Source organism: Saccopteryx bilineata, chromosome 5 (genome assembly GCF_036850765.1).
Source record: "Saccopteryx bilineata isolate mSacBil1 chromosome 5, mSacBil1_pri_phased_curated, whole genome shotgun sequence".
Taxonomy (NCBI): domain Eukaryota; kingdom Metazoa; phylum Chordata; class Mammalia; order Chiroptera; family Emballonuridae; genus Saccopteryx; species Saccopteryx bilineata.
Window position 1 is genome coordinate 24,585,865 of NC_089494.1, and position 19,401 is coordinate 24,605,265.

Here is a 19,401-nt window from a genome sequence, read left to right on the forward strand (position 1 = left end):
GATTTCTACAAAAACGTATTCATGACTCTTGCTAAACATTTAAAGGGAGGCTGCTAGTCTACTTCATTCTTTACTGTTCTCTGTATCTATTATTGGACCACAATTTCATATTTTAGATAGATATATTTTACAGTTCCTTCTATCATGGAATAAAAATTTAAAGCTAGAGGACACCTCAGAGATCATTTAGGCCAATCTGTCACTTTTATAGGAGAGGTGAAATGAGTACCTGCGGTCATAAACCTAGTAAGCAGCGTGTCCAGGACTTCCATCTTGCAACATACAGCTCTGTGTTTTTTCTACTCTTCTATGAACCAGCTTTCGGTGGTTGAAAAGACTTCTCTCTTCATTCAGTTACAGAGCCCCTTTACTTTCCCTTTATACACTATTTGGGTGAAGTCATCTTTCACTTCATTAAAAGATGTCCCTTTCTTCTCTTGAACAATATTCATATCTTTAGCTCTAACAGTAGAGAGCATTATAGTAATTTTTTTCCTCGGGGATTGAATTGTTTTCAGAGAAAAGTGGAGTGATTTCCATTTGAAGATAGCTTTCCTGAAACCTCCTGTTATTAAGAAAACTTCAGGTTATTAGAATGAAAACAGAAAAAAATAATGCATTCTTGCTAACTCCAGAGATTAATGCCTATGAGAGTTGACTGCAGCTTGAAATTTTTAGTTACACACGTTTGATGAAATTGTTGCATGGCCTATATATATGGGAAGCAAATATTTATTGTCAGAAATAGTCTGGTCTCTCTTGACTTCTGTTAGCTTCCTGCAGCTGTGCAGAATACATTTTCACATTGAATTAAAACAATAATAATGTGGTTTTGCTAGACAGCTCTAACTCAAATATCATAAGATTGAAAAAAAAGTCATTGCCAGGTGTTCTTCAATGCTGATATTTGAAAATTGAGTCACTGCTTTTTTTATATGAGCCGTTTATATGTTTAGATTCTTACCATAGACTAAAACTTAAAATTCTATTGTTATAAAATTATCCTTGGATTTTGTATTAAAGTGCATTTCTGAAAGTCAAGAGTAGAATTTGACCTTCCCTACCTGGTTTGTACTTACTGGTGCACACTTTAAAAGGTAGAGTACCCTGGCTGGTGGTCTCAGCGGTAAAGCGTCAGCCCAGCATGTGGAAGTCTCGGGTTTGAATGCCAATCAGAGCACACAGAAGAAGGGAGGACCGTCTGCTTCTCCACTCTTCACCCTCCTCCTTTTCTCTCTCTCTCTTCTTCTCCTGCAGCCATGGCTCAAATGCTTGGAGCAAGTTGACCCCAGGTGCTGAGGATGGCTCCATGGCCTCACCTCAGGCTTTGAAATAACTCAGTTGCCGTGAAACAGAGTGGCAGCCCCAAATAGGCATAACATCACCCTATAGGGGGCTTGCCAGGTGGATCCCAGTCAGGGCACATGTGAGAGTCTGCCTCCCTGCCTCTCTGCCTCTCACTTAATAAAAAAAAAATGTAAAAGTAAAACAGAAGATTAGTAAGCATTCTTTGAAAACTTATTATAACATCACAGCAAGTATGAAAAATAGTAAAATTCTGAATGGTCAGGTAATGGTAAATTCTGAATAGTTTGTGTAAAATCAGACTTGTAGCACCTCAATCTCAAAGTAGACAAAATGCCCCTAAACCACATCTACCAAAAAATCCCGTTAAATGATACGAGGCAGATACTTTGGTACAACTAATCTACTGTTTTGTTTACTCATGAAAAATAGTCTCCAGCATTGAAAACTTTTCTACCTGTCCTGTTCAGAAACTTAATCTTCACTAGATTCCTGAATTTGTGTGGTGTTCATGCAGGGCAAATCTTTTAACGGATTTCCTAGATTTTTTGTCTCCTTAGATGACATCATCCTCAGGTGATTCATTATTAAAATACTTTGAACAGTAATTATTCTAAAATTTTGCTCTATACATTAATGATGATGAGCAGGTTATAGGTATATGTATCATCATTTGCAAATATTTATTGAATACTTACTGTGAAATATTAGTTGAGATTCACAGATTTTCTGAAATAGGTAATTGAAGTTAATGAGGGTAAGTGATTCTTGTGCACTCTAGGACTATTTATATCTATCTATGGAAAAACAATAGAAACATGCTTGTTCTAGAGTTACTATATGCCAGTTACTATTTCAGCGCTTTACATATATTAATCTATTTAATTTTTACCATAACCTGTGAGATAGTTACTATTAAGGCTGTTTTAGAGCCCTGGCCCTTTGGCTCAGCGGTTGTCAGCCTGCCGTGCGGGGGACCCGGGTTCGATTCCCTGCCAGGGCACATAGGAGAAGCGCCCATTTGCTTCTCCACCCCCACCCCCTCCTTCCTCTCTGTCTCTCTCTTCCCCTCCCGCAGCGAGGCTCCATTGGAGCAAAGATGGCCCTGGGCGCTGGGGATGGCTCCTTGGCCTCTGCCCCAGGCGCTAGAGTGGCTCTGGTCGCGGCAGAGCGACGCCCCGGAGGGGCAGAGCATCGCCCCCTGGTGGGCAGAGTGTCGCCCCTGGTGGGCGTGCCGGGTGGATCCTGGTCGGGCGCATGCGGGAGTCTGTCTGGCTGTATCTCCCTGTTTCCAGCTTCAGAAAAATACAAAAAAAAAAAAAAAGGCTGTTTCAGAGAGGACGAAGGGGAGTGGCAGAGATTTAATTAACTTGCCCGAGTCCCACAGCTGGAACATGGCAGAGCTGAGGTTTGATAAGGCAATTGACTCCAGAATCTGCATTCAAACCCATCCCACTATCCTGCATAGGCCGGGGCCAAAGCAAGATTTGAGTTTTCAATGTACACAATTCACATTTCTGCTATATCATAAAACATTCTAAAATTTAACTGTATTTTAAAAAGAAATAGAACTTAATCACTTGCATTGTCCCCTCCGATTCACAAAAACAAATAATAATATTTTTTTCTATAAAAGTACTAGAATATTTTAAAGCTCTCTGACTTTACTGTGTACACTGAATTCCACACACACTCACATGACTGTCACCCATCAAGAGAGGAGCTAGGATGAAATGTACAGATGTAGGGTTTCACAGCAAAGAATCAAACCTATATTCTACCACTCATTAGATAAATGACTTGTGGCAAGTCCCCTGGCCTTTCATAGTCTCATTTTCTCATATTTAAAATGGGATGAAATCAGTATGCATTTTATAGGATTAAGTGAACCTATGAATGTAGAAGTGTTTAGTTTAATGCCCGCCATGCTAAGTATTCAGTCACTGTGATTGTTAGGGTAACTATTCCCACAATGTACTCCACCTAATCTGGCAGGGTAAGGACATAGCAGCTGCTTTGGGGCCGGGCAGAAGGTTTCTTTTCAACCAATGAAGCATTCCTCTATCAACTGCGTTTTCATTATTTTTAAGGAAATATTTTTTTCTAGACAAATATTGTTGAGACTCAGGATACTATATCACCTGCTGAGGCTTTGTGTATAGAGTATCAAAGAACTTTCAGAGTTTTTGAAGTTTTGCCTGTAATGTAGAATGTGTTATCAGAGCCTTGATGACTGTTAATTCCCTAGTGACAGAGTATACCTCATTATTCCTGCACATGTTAAGAAATATATATACATGGCGTTTCCATTAGGATGATTTTTATTTAAAGAAACTGTTATCTACCTAAGTTACAACACACACACAAAACAAAAACAGAATTATTCTTGATTTACTATTCTTTATTATTCAGCCAATTACCAAGTATAATTACTTTATTTATAACTATATCTTGAAATCATCTGCTTCCTAATATTTCATCCGATGTAGTTTAGTTGAAGACGTGCACACTCATGTATGCAGGAGCTGTCTGAGTATCAGAAAGAATACTAGCAGAATGGTGGGTACTGACATTAAAGACCAGATGTCCTCAAGGAGGTACATGTAATAATTAGCTAAAGAGGATGTTTAAAACTTTTCATATATACATGAAAAATGTATGTAGCTCATGGACTGAGAATATGCAACTTTATTTTTCGTTCTCATCTTCTCTCTTACGAACTGTGGCAGTGGCCCCGACTTCATCTATATTTTTCTCCAATATATCCTCTATACTGAAGCCAAGACACCAACAGAATTGTCTCACTCTCTTTTTAAAACAACTCTGCATCACCACATTGAATGCTGCTCAAAATGAAAGGCCAAATTGTCTACCATGACATGGAAGGGACCCTTCTTGGATGTAACCTTTTCTTAATTTTTCAGTTCTACCACTCACCACTCCCTTTCCCTTATACATTATTCTTCAGAAATACAGAATTACATACCTTTGTCCTAGTACACCATGCTATTGATGTCCCTGTACTTATTCTCCTTATCTGTAGTTTTGTCCTCATCTTGTCCAGCTGGTGGGTATTATTCAAACTTCACTTAGGACTCAGTATCCCTCTGAAGCTTCCCCCTCACACAGGCTTTCTAGGTCTGCTACAAATGATCCTCAAACTAGAGCTGAGCTAAAATGCCTTACATACAACATGCCAATGACCTTAGTTTGTATTCCACATCGGCCCACCTAATCAACTTAACTCTGTCCTCCTTAATGCATGGACTTTGACTCATTTTTTGTCTCTCTGGTGTCTAGTGCAATGCTAGGCACATAGTAATTGTGGTCTGTAATCATGTGTGGATCTGAATATTAACTTGCTGCCAACATGCTTTCCATATTCTATCTGAAGGTGGTAAGAAAGAGAATAATGAATATTATTGTGAACATTTCTTAGAATGCCAAAATTAATGATGATATTTATCTTTTAAGCAATATGTTTATTTACTTATTCAGTTAGCTTTAGCTTTGATCCTTCAAGTCACCTATGGGCTCTATGTTTTTAGTTTCACTGTATTTTAGGAATTTCCCATTTGACATAATCAAATAGAAAGCACTATTTAGGAAATAAGGCGAAACGCGCATAAATCCTTGTCATGGATTGATTTCAGAAAACACTAATATATGTGGTGTCACCCAACTGCTGACTGATTGAACCATATCAAGCGCTATCTCCACTGGTCGTGTTTAATGGACATTTATATAGAGTTTGGCTCATGATGCTGTTTGAAGCAATCTTCTTTTTACACTACACTGGGTACACAGTTCATAACTTTTTGACCTGTGTGATTTATGTGTCTGTTTTCAACAGCTTTTGTTTTGAAATCAGAAACCGTTAATCCTTCAAAGTCCTGCAGTTATAATGTTAACTGCCAACAGCATTGATTTGCAATTGGCATGAGAGTATTCTTTAACCATTTATCATAATTCTGATTGGCTTTTGAATGACAACTTTTTTTACTGCTAAAATACTCAAATAAAAAATCCCGCCTAACTTTTTAATAAAAAATATATTTATTTAAACAAAACATATGCCCTCTAGACCTCTGAATTTACGTCCTTGGTTTTATATCAACCAGTTTGTTAAGGCTAGTATTTAATGACTATGTTTTCTTCCTGCTGATTTAGCAGTTAATAATTTTTGCTTTTATGCAATTTTAAAAATTTACATAGATACTAATATGATATATATGTTATATGTACAGATGACATATACAGATAACATATATATGCATACATATGACTATATACTGCAAGGAGAGGCAGCTTATTGACAATAAGCAGTGTATTTTATTTTTAATTACCCTATGTTTCATGAAGACAACATATGAAAGACAAATTTGAGGGTCATAAAACCTATGCAATTTTATTGTGTGTTCTTACAATGACGATTAATGTTTTGAAATCTATTTTAAAAATTACATACTTTTAGCCCTGGCCACGTGGCTCAGTGGTAGAGCATTGGCCTAGCATATAGAAGTCCTGGGTTTAATTTCCGGCCTGGACACACAGGAGAAGCGCCCATCTGCTTCTCCACACTTCCCCCTCTCCTTCCTCTCTGTCTCTTTCTTCCCCTCCCGCAGCCAAGTCTCCATTGGAGCAAAGTTGGCCCAGGTGCTGAGGATGGCTCTGTGGCCTCTACCTCAGGCACTTGAATTGAATAGCTCCGGTTGCAATGGAGCGATGGTTCAGATGGGCAGAGCATCGTCACCTGATGGGCAGAGCATCGCTCCCTGATGGGCATGCCAGGTGGATCCTGGTCAGGCACATGCAGGAGTCTGTCTCTCAGCCTTTCTGCTTCTCACTTCAGAAAAATTCAAAAAAAAAATTTATACTTTTAATGATTCAACCGTACACTTTACTTTTTGCATAATTAATAAAAATATAATTCATCAGCCTTAATAGAAGCTATGATTGTGATTTTGATTTGATTAAATCTTTATATGAAATATCTTTTAAAATTATGAATAAGAGCATTTGTTTGGAGCAGGTGTGTACAGGGAAGATGACATGATGCAGCAGTTATTTAGAAGAAAACAATTAGGAATATGTGGATCAGTCCAAATATATGTTAGCTTATCTACTAAGACACCTGCACACTTCAGTAATGGAAGTGTTTGCAAAAGAACCAAGTCTTGGGGAAAAAAATGATCTAACATTTAGCTCCTGTAAGGTAATTTATTCTTCTTTATAGAAATTCAAGGACAAAAGGCCAAAAGCTATTTTTTGTTTCCTTTTTAATCCCAGTTATTTCCTAATTTTGAAAATATTCCAGGATTCTGCTTCACTTAAAGAATTAAGCATTTTTAACTGAATGCTAAGAAACTCCTGTTTAATCAACAACAACAACAAAAAAAACAACAACTAGGCATTAACGGACTATCATTGGGGAACTTGGTGTTTTTCAGGGAATGATGTATCTGGAAGAAAGGCGGCTTGTTCATCGTGATTTGGCAGCCCGAAATGTTTTAGTGAAATCTCCAAACCATGTGAAAATCACGGATTTTGGACTAGCCAGACTCTTGGAAGGAGATGAAAAAGAGTATAATGCTGATGGAGGAAAGGTGAGTGTCTTTTTAAGGGCAATATTACTTTTAAACATAGTGTGTATCCTTTTATCTCCTTATCTTTTATAGGAAAAATCCAATAAGCCTAAAGTTTGGGAGATTAAAAAATCCCAATTCTACCATTTGTGTTCTTTCCCGCCCAGGGAAAAAATATACAGAGAGAATATATTATCAAGTTCTACTTCTCAAAAGTAGCTAAAACAAAACCATGCCTGGTCTGCACCCATGCAATCCTTACAGCAGGGCCAGTGCTGAAATGTGGGTGGGTCCTTTCCAGACAGCTTTAATCCAGGGCTACAGAAATTGTTCCATTGACCCTAAAAGCATAAAGCTAACATTCACAGAGGGATACAATTTCTCTCTTAAAGACTCCTCCCTACAACCATAGGGAGATTGACCATCCTATTTAACTTCTTTTTTCACTTAATTTTATTTAGAAAGTTAAATTTAACAGGGTGACATTGATCCATAAGAGTACGTAGGTTTCAGGTAAACATTCCTATAGCATTTGAGCTGTTGATTATATTGTGTACCTACCACCCAAAGTCAAATTATATCCCGTTACCATATATTTGTTTCTCCTCCTATTTAACAGATACAACAGGTTCTTCTTATCTGGCTTCTTTTTCCCCCCTTAACTTTTATCATAGTGTATGAGTTTCCAGTTTACTTTATTTCTTACCCAACTCTTACCACTAGAATGTAACTTGCTATATCCCACGGGTCAGAACAGCCACAGCTTCTCCTGACTTTTCTGACTTGGCAGCCTCAGGCTCTGCCTGACAACTGAGTTCTAGCCTCTCTAACTGCCTTACGTGCAGGCCTTGCGTCTTGTCTGTTCCCATTAAACCACTATTAGCGTGCCATTCTTGGCTAATCGACCAGCTTAGTCTTTAGGTGGAGGTACCTCTAGTTTGACCTGGGTAAGCATAGATCAGGAGATGGAGCCTTACCCCCTGGTGACCCAAAGTTAATACTAACCAAAAATCAAAATAAAAAAAAGTTTATCCTATTTCATATAAATAATATGTTTATTATGTGCCTTATTTGTCATGGGCCATCCAAATATATAAGTATTTTGCAATGATAGGTTTCCAAGTACTTGTCATTTATTTTTATATTAACTTTTTATATAATCATATATATTCAAATATTATTATAAGGCACAAGAACACAAAGTTTATTTTTAAAATATTCAGTTTTGTGTTATAGCTGGCTTTTTCTTGATATTATTAGAGTATTTTGCCTAGTTTCTACCCAATTGCAGCAGTTTGAGACCATGGCTTTGAAATTCTCTACAAGATAGCACAGGAGGAGAAGTCTATAAATTACATGACTTCACTTGTCTTGAGAACATACAACTGTAAGATCTGTCTAAAGCAAGATTCATTATAGCTTTAAATGCCTAGTAACCAGTAAGTCTTTATCAAGCCACCTGTGATTTAAACTTACTTCTTGAACGCAATGCCTATCGTCCATAAACTCTGCTAACTCCTTGCCCATAGGGAAATTATTTTCAATGTGTCTTCTGTTCCTTTTCACTGAATACCATGATTCTCTACTACAGTTACCTTGGTATCACCTTGGTGAGCAGCCAACCTCAGGATTTCAAAGGCCTATTTAGTTTTAAGCTTTCAACTGCAAAGTAGAAGTGTTTATCTTTATTTCATAGAATCTAATTATATTTCCAGCTATATCATGCTGCTCTACGTAGTTAAAAACTCATTCTGCTGGCCCATCAGCAGCAGGGCATGGGACTTAAGTTGTTTTTCTTGTAGTGATGATGGATTTGTACAGATTCTCTCACATTCTTTTTCTAATTTCTATATTGAAAATGGTACGTATTTTCAAGACTAGCTAACCAAGCTGAAGGAGATCATTTGGGGCAGACTAATAAAGCAAGGCTAACTTTGTAATTTATTGTTTTAGGGGTTTCAGTGGCCATATTAGATGAGAGGAGAAGGAAAGGGGCGCGAGTATGGAGAGAGTCCATGTTACTGGTGGCCTGACATCTGTCTGTGGGTGAAACGGATAAATAAGAATTCAAGGAATCTCATTGTGGGGAAATAATACAATATAACCTCATTTTAAAAAATACGTCTGTTGATGTTTAGAATTGCAAAACAACATTAACTAGTAATTTAATTACTATATAAATTAAGAGCTATAAAAAGTGATGCTTATTTTATTATTTTATTTTTCACTGTCTGTGAAGTTTTTTATAAATAAATGTAACTTCAGGTTAATTCATTTAAAAAATTTTATAAATTTCGATTTGTTTGTTCCCTGTATTGAAAAACAAAATATTTATTTTTGATACATAATCAAAAAATATAATTAAGGCAAGACTCACATTTAGGAAATAAATATAGAAAATACTTTTTATAAAACTTTCACTTTTTATTTTTCTATAGATGCCAATTAAATGGATGGCTCTGGAGTGCATACACTACAGGAAATTCACCCACCAGAGTGACGTTTGGAGCTATGGTAAATAAATCTTCCCTGTGAATTAAAGCATTTAAAACAAATATATATACATATATATATGTGATATATATATGTATATATATAAAGTTCATGTAAATATCTTAAGCCAGATTATGTGTCTGTATTGTAAATGCCTATTTTTTTATTTTTTTAAATTTATTGGAGTGACATTGATTAATAAAACTCTGCGGTTTTAGGTGCCCAAGTCTACAATACATCATCTGTATACTGCATTGTGTGTTCACCCCCAAGTCAAGTCTCCCTCCATTACCATCTATTCCCCCTCTACCTATATGACACCTATTTAAATGTACCTTTATAATATGTAAATATATATTTTATATATATAAATTTATACATATAATATATAAATCTATCTATATAATATGTATAACTATATAAAAACCTATTATAAACCTTGCTTTCTAAAAGAATTAACTCTTACATTAAGAAAAAAACCAAACCTCTAATAATATTGTTACCTGACTTTTTGTTATTTCTTGGTTCTCTAAAATGTAATGTATTAAAATCTTGGTTGAGTTGCCAGCTATAACCTTTGATTCTGTAGCAAAATTTTTGAGCATCTTGAAAGAAAAAAAAATGCCAGTTTTAGTTTAGGTACAGTTTCATAGAATCTCATGGCTTTAACTTTAAACAATTCTTTGAAGACATTCTCTAAATACAATGACTGTTTAAAAAAAAAAGAATTTTTTAATGGAAATTTCTGTTCTACAGTTTAAAAAAACAGAGCATATTATTATAACAAAGAGCAATTACTAAAAGCATTTAGATGAAATAATAAATGTGAGGGGAGAGATGAGAAAGAAGATTGCTAATTGCAACCTTGATTTTCATTAACCAAATACTTTTGGACATATTAAAAAAGCTGTATTATAGCACAAAATATAATGAACTGGGAAAGAGTGACTTTTAAATTTAGAAAATTTATTAAATTACATTTAACTGAATTGTTGAGATAGCTATGTAACATCTATCTGACTTTTTACAACTTATATCCATCCAGGTATTAGTAAAAATGAATCAACACCTTTCCAAATATAAACCCAGCATATAAAACTAGCATTTCATAGAAATTAAAAGCACATTGCCTATTTAAATTTAAAAAAAAGGTGATAATGGGACTTAAAACATAGTAGAATTTGCTCAATTGTAAGTTCAGTTTTTATCTCTTCTTTTTATTTCTCAGAAAAGAATTAATCCATTCAATCACTAAAGAACTTACACCTCTTTGTAGAAAAAAATTATATATTTCTATAAAATGGGGCCTTCCCCTCACATGTATGCCATAGGAGGTATTAAAATTTTTACACAGTCCTCATTGATTCTGCTCAGCTAAAGAGTAGAAAGTGTTGTGTCTTTGAGATTTCGACAAGTACAAGGTACTTGTAAATTTCTTCTTTAAAATGTAAGAATTAAATAAAAAATAAATTTATAAAATATATAGCATAAATTTGTATACCATGTGATATACATAAATATGTGGATAAGCATTTATATATTATATATCATAAATTTATCTATTACACGATATGGATGAATTTATATTTTATATTTTATGTAATAGATTTATATAGCATCTTTTTTTTTCTACTTGTGTTTCCTTGAATTCAAGTGGCAATCTGAAAAAATGTAAAAAATAAATAAAATAACGTGGCAATCTGTTGCAGACAAATTTTGAGTAACCTCTAAAATAACAAGATTATGTTTTCTCTTGAGGGTAGTAATGGCTTATTTCAGCGGTGTGTTAACCTAGACTTATAAAAACAAAAATAGGGCTTTGCTTAAAATAAAGATGAGCCTTTTACTAAAAATTCATATGCCTGGTACATGACTTCCCACCATGACATGCTAAGTTAGGGATTAATGATTAAATTATTCTGTGAAGTTATTTTCTATAGAAGAGGTTTTTTTACTTTCTTTTTCACATAAGTGTATGAGCTTTAAAAAGACTTCAGTTTGAATAAATAATTTATTATAGATGGTGGTGAAAAAGAAAACAAAGCCCTAGTTAATAGATTTTACATGGATACAGGCATCGATGAAATGTCACTTGAGAATACTAGTGTGCCCAGATAGCTATTTTTGAATTTAAAGTCTTTATTCCTAAGAAAACTACACCTTTTTAATTATATAAGTATTAGATTATAATAAAAAAGAGATCTATAATGTATGTATTATCGGTCAAATTAAAATCAGCATTATTATCAAAGCTGGCCATCTGCATGCTAATATTCCAGGTGTTTGCTTTTACTGAGAAAATCAATGTTCTAGTGATTCAAGAAAGAGATCTCATTATCTAGGGAAAAATCGAGTATTGATTCCTTTCAATTTTGTGACCCCTCTTTACATGTATGATACCTTACATATGGATCATTCCTCATTCAGCTTCTCAGAAGCTAAAGAAATGATTCTGTTTTTTATTTTGTTTTTCATTTGTTTTCTTCGTGTTAGTTAAAAAGAGAGCCACAATTATTTACCATAAAAAAGATAATTATTCAGGAGCCCCATCTTCACCTTTAGGGCTTTTAATAGCAAAGATGTTAATCTTGAATTTAGTCAATATTAGATTTATCCTGCAATCATACTTACTTGATACCAAGTATACATGTATACAGTATATAGTAAGTAAATTGATTTATAGGCTCTAATGTGGTGTAGTAAAACTTAACTTGGGTCAGCAAACAATAACATTACTTAAACGTTATAAGTGGGGAACTGACCTTTTATTCTGACACTAACTCTGAAATATCTCTGCTACTCTTTAAAAATTTCAAGACTATAATAAAGGAATTGAATTTCCCACAGAGAGTTTGTCATTGGGCATTTCAAAATGGATATAGGAATCAAAAGAGCCTTACTTTAAACTATTTTTGATTGGCTTCTAGAGAGCATTCTTTTGGCACTGGTATAGTGATGAATTATTCAAAGTATATTGTTAATATGTTTACGTAAGAATTTGGTCTCCAATTTAGGAGTCACTATATGGGAACTGATGACCTTTGGAGGAAAACCCTATGATGGAATTCCAACCCGAGAAATTCCTGATTTACTGGAGAAAGGAGAACGTTTGCCCCAGCCTCCTATCTGCACTATTGACGTTTACATGGTCATGGTCAAATGTAAGATGGAAAATAATTTTGTCATCATCCTCATTATTCTTAGTAAAGCAGTAGCACAGATTAATCAACCTGCATAGTGTTTCTGTATATTGAAAATTATAAAATCTCAAAAACAATTATAGAAGGAGCATATAAGCACCTGTGTTTGTTGTGATTATTGTTAAAATGAAGCAATATCAGGCTTCTGTGCTATGAATTCAAATCATATGACTCTTTTACTTATTTCACTTTGAGTTTATCATTTCCATGACAATCAGCTTTTCTTTCATAAAAAGATATAATTAGTCACAATAATATTAGTAGTGTTATAGGAGAATACCAGACTAAATAAATGATCTAAACATAAAGAAAGCTTGAAACTAATCTCTAAAAAAGTGCATTAAGTTGAAATAGGTTTTTAGTCAAAGGAAATTAGCAGAGCAGAACAGGAAGTGGGAAGACCTGAATCTACATTGAACTAAAAAGATTAAAGATGTTTATTTACTTTTTTCAATTTGATCATTTGTTTACATCTAATTTTCTTACTTTCCTTTCTCCTTTCTATGCCCCAGACACATGCTTTGGAAGCCTAGGCTCTTAATTTAAATAGAATTAGAAAAGTCTCTGGAGTTTCTGATTTAATTTAAGTGAGATTAACATTCAGCAATCTTTCCTGTGTAATCTTGAGTTTTTCCCGTTTGATTTACACGGAGTTACCAAAGAAACAAACTGGTGAAGGTGAATAAGCATCTTATTAATAAGAGACTTTGGGCCCAAGTCTACCCAGATTTATATTCATGACATGTGTGATACATTCTGACAGTGAGGAAAGAAATAAAAAATGTGCTTTCCAGTTCAGGTCAGCATGCCCTTTCCACTAAGCCTAGTTCTATTTACTCAATATTTAGTTAGAAAGAAACTGATTCCTTGCTGTGAAGTTAGCCTTTTTTTGGTTACAATAACTTCAGAAACACCTATCTTCCTATTAGCATCTTGGCATCAGAAGCATTTGGAAATTTTTTTTTTCAATAAATGCAAGCAGAATACATAGCATTTCAACTTCATTAGGAGAGAAAAAATTCAGGTGTAATTAATGATACATAAGATGTCCCCCATAGATTTACCAGAATAAGAATAAAAATTGAACCCCTAGAAAAAGGAGATGTGAGTTTTATAGTTTCGTTGGATCAAGTACAGATCGGTGGTCATCTGTGGAAGAATGTTTAACATGAACACATTATATAATTTGATCCTGTAACTGGCAAAGAGGAATATTAAGATACTTCATTTAGATATCCTGATGAGATAATAAAAAAATTAGGAAATCATTTTTCCTGAAAGGGAATTTTATCGTGCTTTTAGGAGTTTTAATACCTAAGAAAAGTGTCATTTGGAAAGAGAGCTTGGTGCTTTTATTCTTGCCATCTCATCAGCTAACCAGAGCCTAGGGAGATGAGACCCACTTTCTCTCGACTCCTCACTAAATAATAATAAAAACTGCTGAGAGAATTTTTATTCTGAAAAGGCTGGTTACCAAAATAAGCTAATGACTTATTGCTAAACAAACATTACAAATAAATTTGCATTAAATTTGTATTTTTCCCAACCAGTAAAAAAAGCACCATGAGAAAGTTGCTTTCTATTCTTTTTTTCCCCTTTGTGCCATTACACTGCATTGTAAGCAAAGCTTTTACTCCAGTCACTCCTGATACAAAATAATCAATTATATCCTAATCACCTCTTTTACAACCATCAAAGAAAAATTTTAAAAGATAATTTTTTCTATATTTAAGTATGAAAGATCTGAAATTCTGCAAGTTAATATAGTTAAGCTAGGTTATAGTTATAGGAAGAAAACTTAATTTTAAGTTAATTCAAAATAATAAAATGTTTCTGTTATTCTACAGTATATTACATTTAGTTCTGAATGACAGCAAACTGATACATAGCTCCCTCGCCTGTTGGATTGTTTCTTTCATTAGTTGTCTTTGTTTTTCAGATCAATATTATTAAAACAACATTTTTAGTTTATAGTTTTATAAATGTACATTGCATGTTTCTCTAATTATGTATATAGTGACTGACTGCCTGTGAATTTCTAGGTTGGATGATTGATGCTGACAGTAGACCTAAATTTAAGGAACTGGCTGCTGAATTTTCGAGGATGGCTCGAGACCCTCAAAGATACTTAGTTATTCAGGTTAGTACATTTGACTTTAATTAAAAAAAAAATCCCAATTGCAAACTCCCTACAAAATATGAATAATATCTGGACTTTGGAACTGTGGAAATCATCACTTAGAAATAGATTAGGCAGAATATCATGTTAAATGATTTAGGGAAAAGAGCCTTTTGACTTATGTCAGAACTCTTTTAAGCACCTTCTCGTAGTATTCAAGTGTCCCTGCTATTGAACAGCCAGGTAATTATGATTATCCATATATATGAAAAGCCTTTGTCCTCAGACTAGCCTTCTAACACTCTGCTTTCTATTAACCTTATGTGTAAGTCATGTTCATTATTGTAATCTTCCCTTTTCAGAACAAAAAGATGGGATTTTTATTTTAATTTTGTCCGTGATTGAAGACAATGAATTAAAAGTTTTAATATATTCATATTTCATTTCATAGAAAAATATTTTTAAATCTTTTGTTTTGTTTTGGGAGATATGCAGTATCTAAGCATAACTCAGATTCAAATGAATTACATATAAATTAATAAATATACATATAAATTAAACAACAGGCCTAAAAAAGATTTTATGTTTAACACCAGAAAAAAATGGATCGGATAATTTAAAAATCATAATATATTTCTCTATGATGATTTTGGCCTAAACCAGGGATCTCAAACTCATGGCCCGCGGGCCGCATGCGGCCCGCCGAACAATTTTGTGCGGCCCGCAGACTAATCCACGAAGTTCAAAATATTTTGGATAAAATTAAGTAAGCCTAAGGGCCTACTTGTATTTTTCATTTCTCTAGCATCCTAGCTAGATATTAGCTTAGTTAACAGCAGTTGTGATGCGAACTACAGTTTCTGGTCGTTTTGTGACACTGAAAAGTGTTGCGTAACAGTTGCCTTTTGTAGACCTAGTGCGGCCCGCCAAACGGCTGTGATCTTGCTCTGTGGCCCACATGCTGAGTTGAGTTTGAGACCCCTGGCCTAAACCATAAAAAATAGACCTTGGCTTACGCTTAACAAAATGAAGTAGTGTTTATCTTCATGCCTAAAGTCTGACATAAAGGTAAAATCTAGATATTACAAGATAATGATTCTAACTATCATTATCTCCAATAACTCTTAATAACAAACTGGTTACCAAAAAAATTACATAACATTGGAATTACATATATGAAATAAGTGAGGTAAGAAAGATTATAGCAAGGGTTTGGATGTCTCTCCCACTCCTGTTTAAGTATGTGCCCCTTGCTCTGTGACTTTAAATGCTATTACTTCAACAATGTTATGCTGTAGGACAAATCATAGAATCTATCCTGATAACTCTACACCATCAAACAAACCCAACCCCAAAACAAAAATTGATAAATCAATTGCCCTTTGTTATTTACTCTTAAAGTCAAATCCCAAACACCATGTTGGCAATGAAGCCTACCATTATTCTCAGAAATGAAATAGATTCTGCCTCCCTCCCTCAAAAGCTAACATCTGCTTTATGTATCTCTAATAGCATTTATCATTTTCTTCTTGTATTAAATTTATCTTGCCATGCCATATCTGCACATCTTACAAGCTTCTTTATGGCTGGTAGTTGTGATAAAGAATTATTTTTTAAATGAGTGCATGAGTTTTTAAACATGTGTTTTTGATATCACATAAATTTACTGTAAACATCACATATTTAAGATAAATGCAAGAATCAATTTTTCTTTCTGATGAGCAATCCTTCAGGGTGATGATCGTATGAAGCTCCCCAGTCCAAACGATAGCAAGTTCTTTCAGAATCTCTTGGATGAAGAGGATTTAGAAGATATGATGGATGCTGAGGAATACCTGGTCCCCCAGGCTTTCAACATCCCACCTCCCATCTATACTTCCAGAGCAAGAATTGACTCCAACAGGGTAAGAAGCAGTTATATACCAAGTACCTTATTATGACTGAGAAATGAAATGTGTTAAAATACATTTAAAGGCTAAAATTAACAAACAATTATCTTGCTCATGTCAGTGTGATTGCTAGCTGGACAACATGCTATATACAATACCAACAAATAATATGCCAAATTTGACATATATAGTTAATTTTGGAAGAAAAGCATGGGTAATATAGTATGTACTCTGAAATATCTTCATGATTTCAAAAAGGAAAAATGTTTTATCTTAAGTTAGTTAAAGCAAATCTTTATTTAAAAAAAATTAAAGCCAATTCAAATGAGTAAAATGGCATGTTTATAAAATAAATGAAAATTCTTATCAAGATAAGTTTCTACTTTTCTTTCTTAATAAGCTGATATGACTTACTAGTTATGAGGTAATACCAATAGAATTCTCTTCCACTCACTTAAGAGACATTAAGTATTTTGTCAAGTTGAAGCAGAAACAGAAAATTGTGCAATCTTCTGAGCTAAGTTAATTATATTAGGAGGACGGCTGAATCTTTTGAAGATGTAGATTTAAGTTTTAAAGGAAGATTCTGAAAAGAAATTACATTCCATTTATCATACCATGCTCTCTATGAATACCATTCTTTCTCTGAAAACTCTCAATCTATGTATTCATTTATTTGTTTATTTAAAAAATTCATTCACAATTTTTTAAGCATATATTGAGTATCTCTGCATGTGAGGCATTATTACACATTAGATTTAAAGAATATTGATATACCTCCTGCCTTCAAGAGTACCCAGGTAAATGAATGAGTCATACAGCTGGAGACAGAGTATAGTATAAGTATTATTATCAAGAACTGGACATTGTGGAGCATGAAGAAGCAGAAAAATAATGCCTGTAATCACTTTTTTTTTCATTGATAAGGCATAAGCATGATGCTTAATTTTTTGCTGAAAGCCATTCTTTTCTTCTAGTCTCCTCCTCCACTAAGGACGTACCCTATTTGTTCTGACTGGGGGCACGGGAAAATGTTCAGCTTGCTGCTCCTTCTCTAAAATGCAATTATTTACTTTATCTAGTGTTTCCTGTGTGTCAACACCGATATCTTGTCTCCTCGTCTTTGCAACAATCCCATGAGATTCCCTTATTATTATTATTCCCATCTTAAAATGAGGAAACTCGTCTCAGAGTTAAATGATTTAACTAGTGTCGCACAGTTACCCAGCGACAGAGCAGGATTCTGATGTGTGCAGTCTGTTTCTACTACATACATCGTTGCTTCAGAGTTATTAGATTCTGTTATTTTCATGATACCGTTGTTTTCCTCGGCGCCCACCTCAACGTGTTGCTTGGGAAATTTTACCAGTGATGTGCTTGTAAAATGCATGCCCAACCTGCCCCGTTTCTTTTGTCCATTCACTTACAAGGTCTGGTATAGAAAGAGGCAGAGAGGGAGACCTCAATTAATCATTCATTTTTTTTTAAGAAAAATATGTTTTACATCCCAGTGGGAAGGTGATAAAGCCAAGATATTTTAAAAATAAATTAACTGATAGACATTGGCCATCAGTCTTTTATTTATGGGAAGGTGCCATCTTTAAGCCTATGAAGAAGGCTCCTTTCTTTCCTTCTGTACATTTAGCAGAATGGCTGAATTATATTTCTGATATTTATAATTTTATGTGATAAATTGATAACTTTTTATTAAAACAGACAAATTTCAAGGAAACTGTTTTCCTTCCTTAACATAAATGCTACAAAGTTAAAAAACCTTAAATCTTTCTCTTCTCATAAGAATTCTCAAATTCCAACCCTGTTTATTTTAATTCATGATCAAGTAAATTAAATGATTAATGCAAGAAAATTTTAGTAAAGATTTGAGTGAACTAAATGGAATTAGTGAGACAATATAAAAGCCACATGAAGACATTTTTGGCCTTTGGTCATCATTTCTTTTTCCACATTATTATTTAAACAATGTTATCTGTGGAGTGTTTTTTACTTTTTTTGGTCTTAGTAAAAGGAATTGTGCTTAAATATCACTTTTATTTTCAGGCATTAAAAACTTTACAATTCATCTGTCTTATCCTATATTTTTTCATCTGGCTTTATGTAACTTTCAGAGTAATTTCTAATATGTGCAAATGCTTCCATTCCCCCATTTTTATAAAGGTGTTTTGTTATGTTATAGTTAGAAAAGAAGTTACCTCAATTTTAGATCTTGTGGACAATTTATGTGGCAAAGGAATATCTTAAAGTAAATTTTAATCAAATGTTTTTTAAGAGTTTATGTTGGACTTTGAAATAATAATAAAAAAAAATCAGTTTTTAAATGTAGACTGCTCACTAACCGAGAAGCTTTAGGTAATGTTCTGAATAACTTTATGACTGTTTCCTCGTTTGTAAAATAAACACAACCGTATTTATCTAAGATGATTATTAAGCAATTGACTTATAAAATCACAGAGTATCTGAAGTGCCAGGCAAATATACACTTTCTACCCTCTTTTTAGAATCACCTAAAGATACTTGGTTGAAGAGCAACCAAATAAGGAAAGCAAAGTTTATTTATTCAGTGTGCTGTAGAAAGGCAGCACCACCATCACCTGTGTGTAGGCAGAGACTGGAAGGCAGACAGGGGGGTGAGAAACCATTATAGGGTGATAAAGGAATAGTTTGAGTATGTCCTGACTGGAGGCTGTTGTACTGGGGAAGTTATTAAGTGGGTTGATTAGAGACGAGCATCTTCTGATATTAGTGTTGGGTGCATATTTGGCTTTCTCAGATTTGTCCTAAATTTTAAAAGG

General features: G+C 34.1%; 1 protein-coding gene across 5 annotated transcripts in view; it reads left to right on the forward strand.

Annotated features, from left to right (window-relative positions):
- Positions 1-19,401, forward strand: part of ERBB4 (erb-b2 receptor tyrosine kinase 4) — a 1,148,959-nt gene that overhangs the window by 1,086,825 nt on the left and 42,733 nt on the right. For all 5 annotated transcript variants that reach the window (XM_066278878.1, XM_066278881.1, XM_066278877.1 and 2 more), the window contains exons 21-25: positions 6,756-6,911; positions 9,329-9,404; positions 12,398-12,544; positions 14,626-14,723; positions 16,436-16,606. In XM_066278878.1, coding sequence (XP_066134975.1) covers positions 6,756-6,911; positions 9,329-9,404; positions 12,398-12,544; positions 14,626-14,723; positions 16,436-16,606 — 648 coding nt within the window. The remainder of the gene's footprint in view (positions 1-6,755; positions 6,912-9,328; positions 9,405-12,397; positions 12,545-14,625; positions 14,724-16,435; positions 16,607-19,401) is intronic.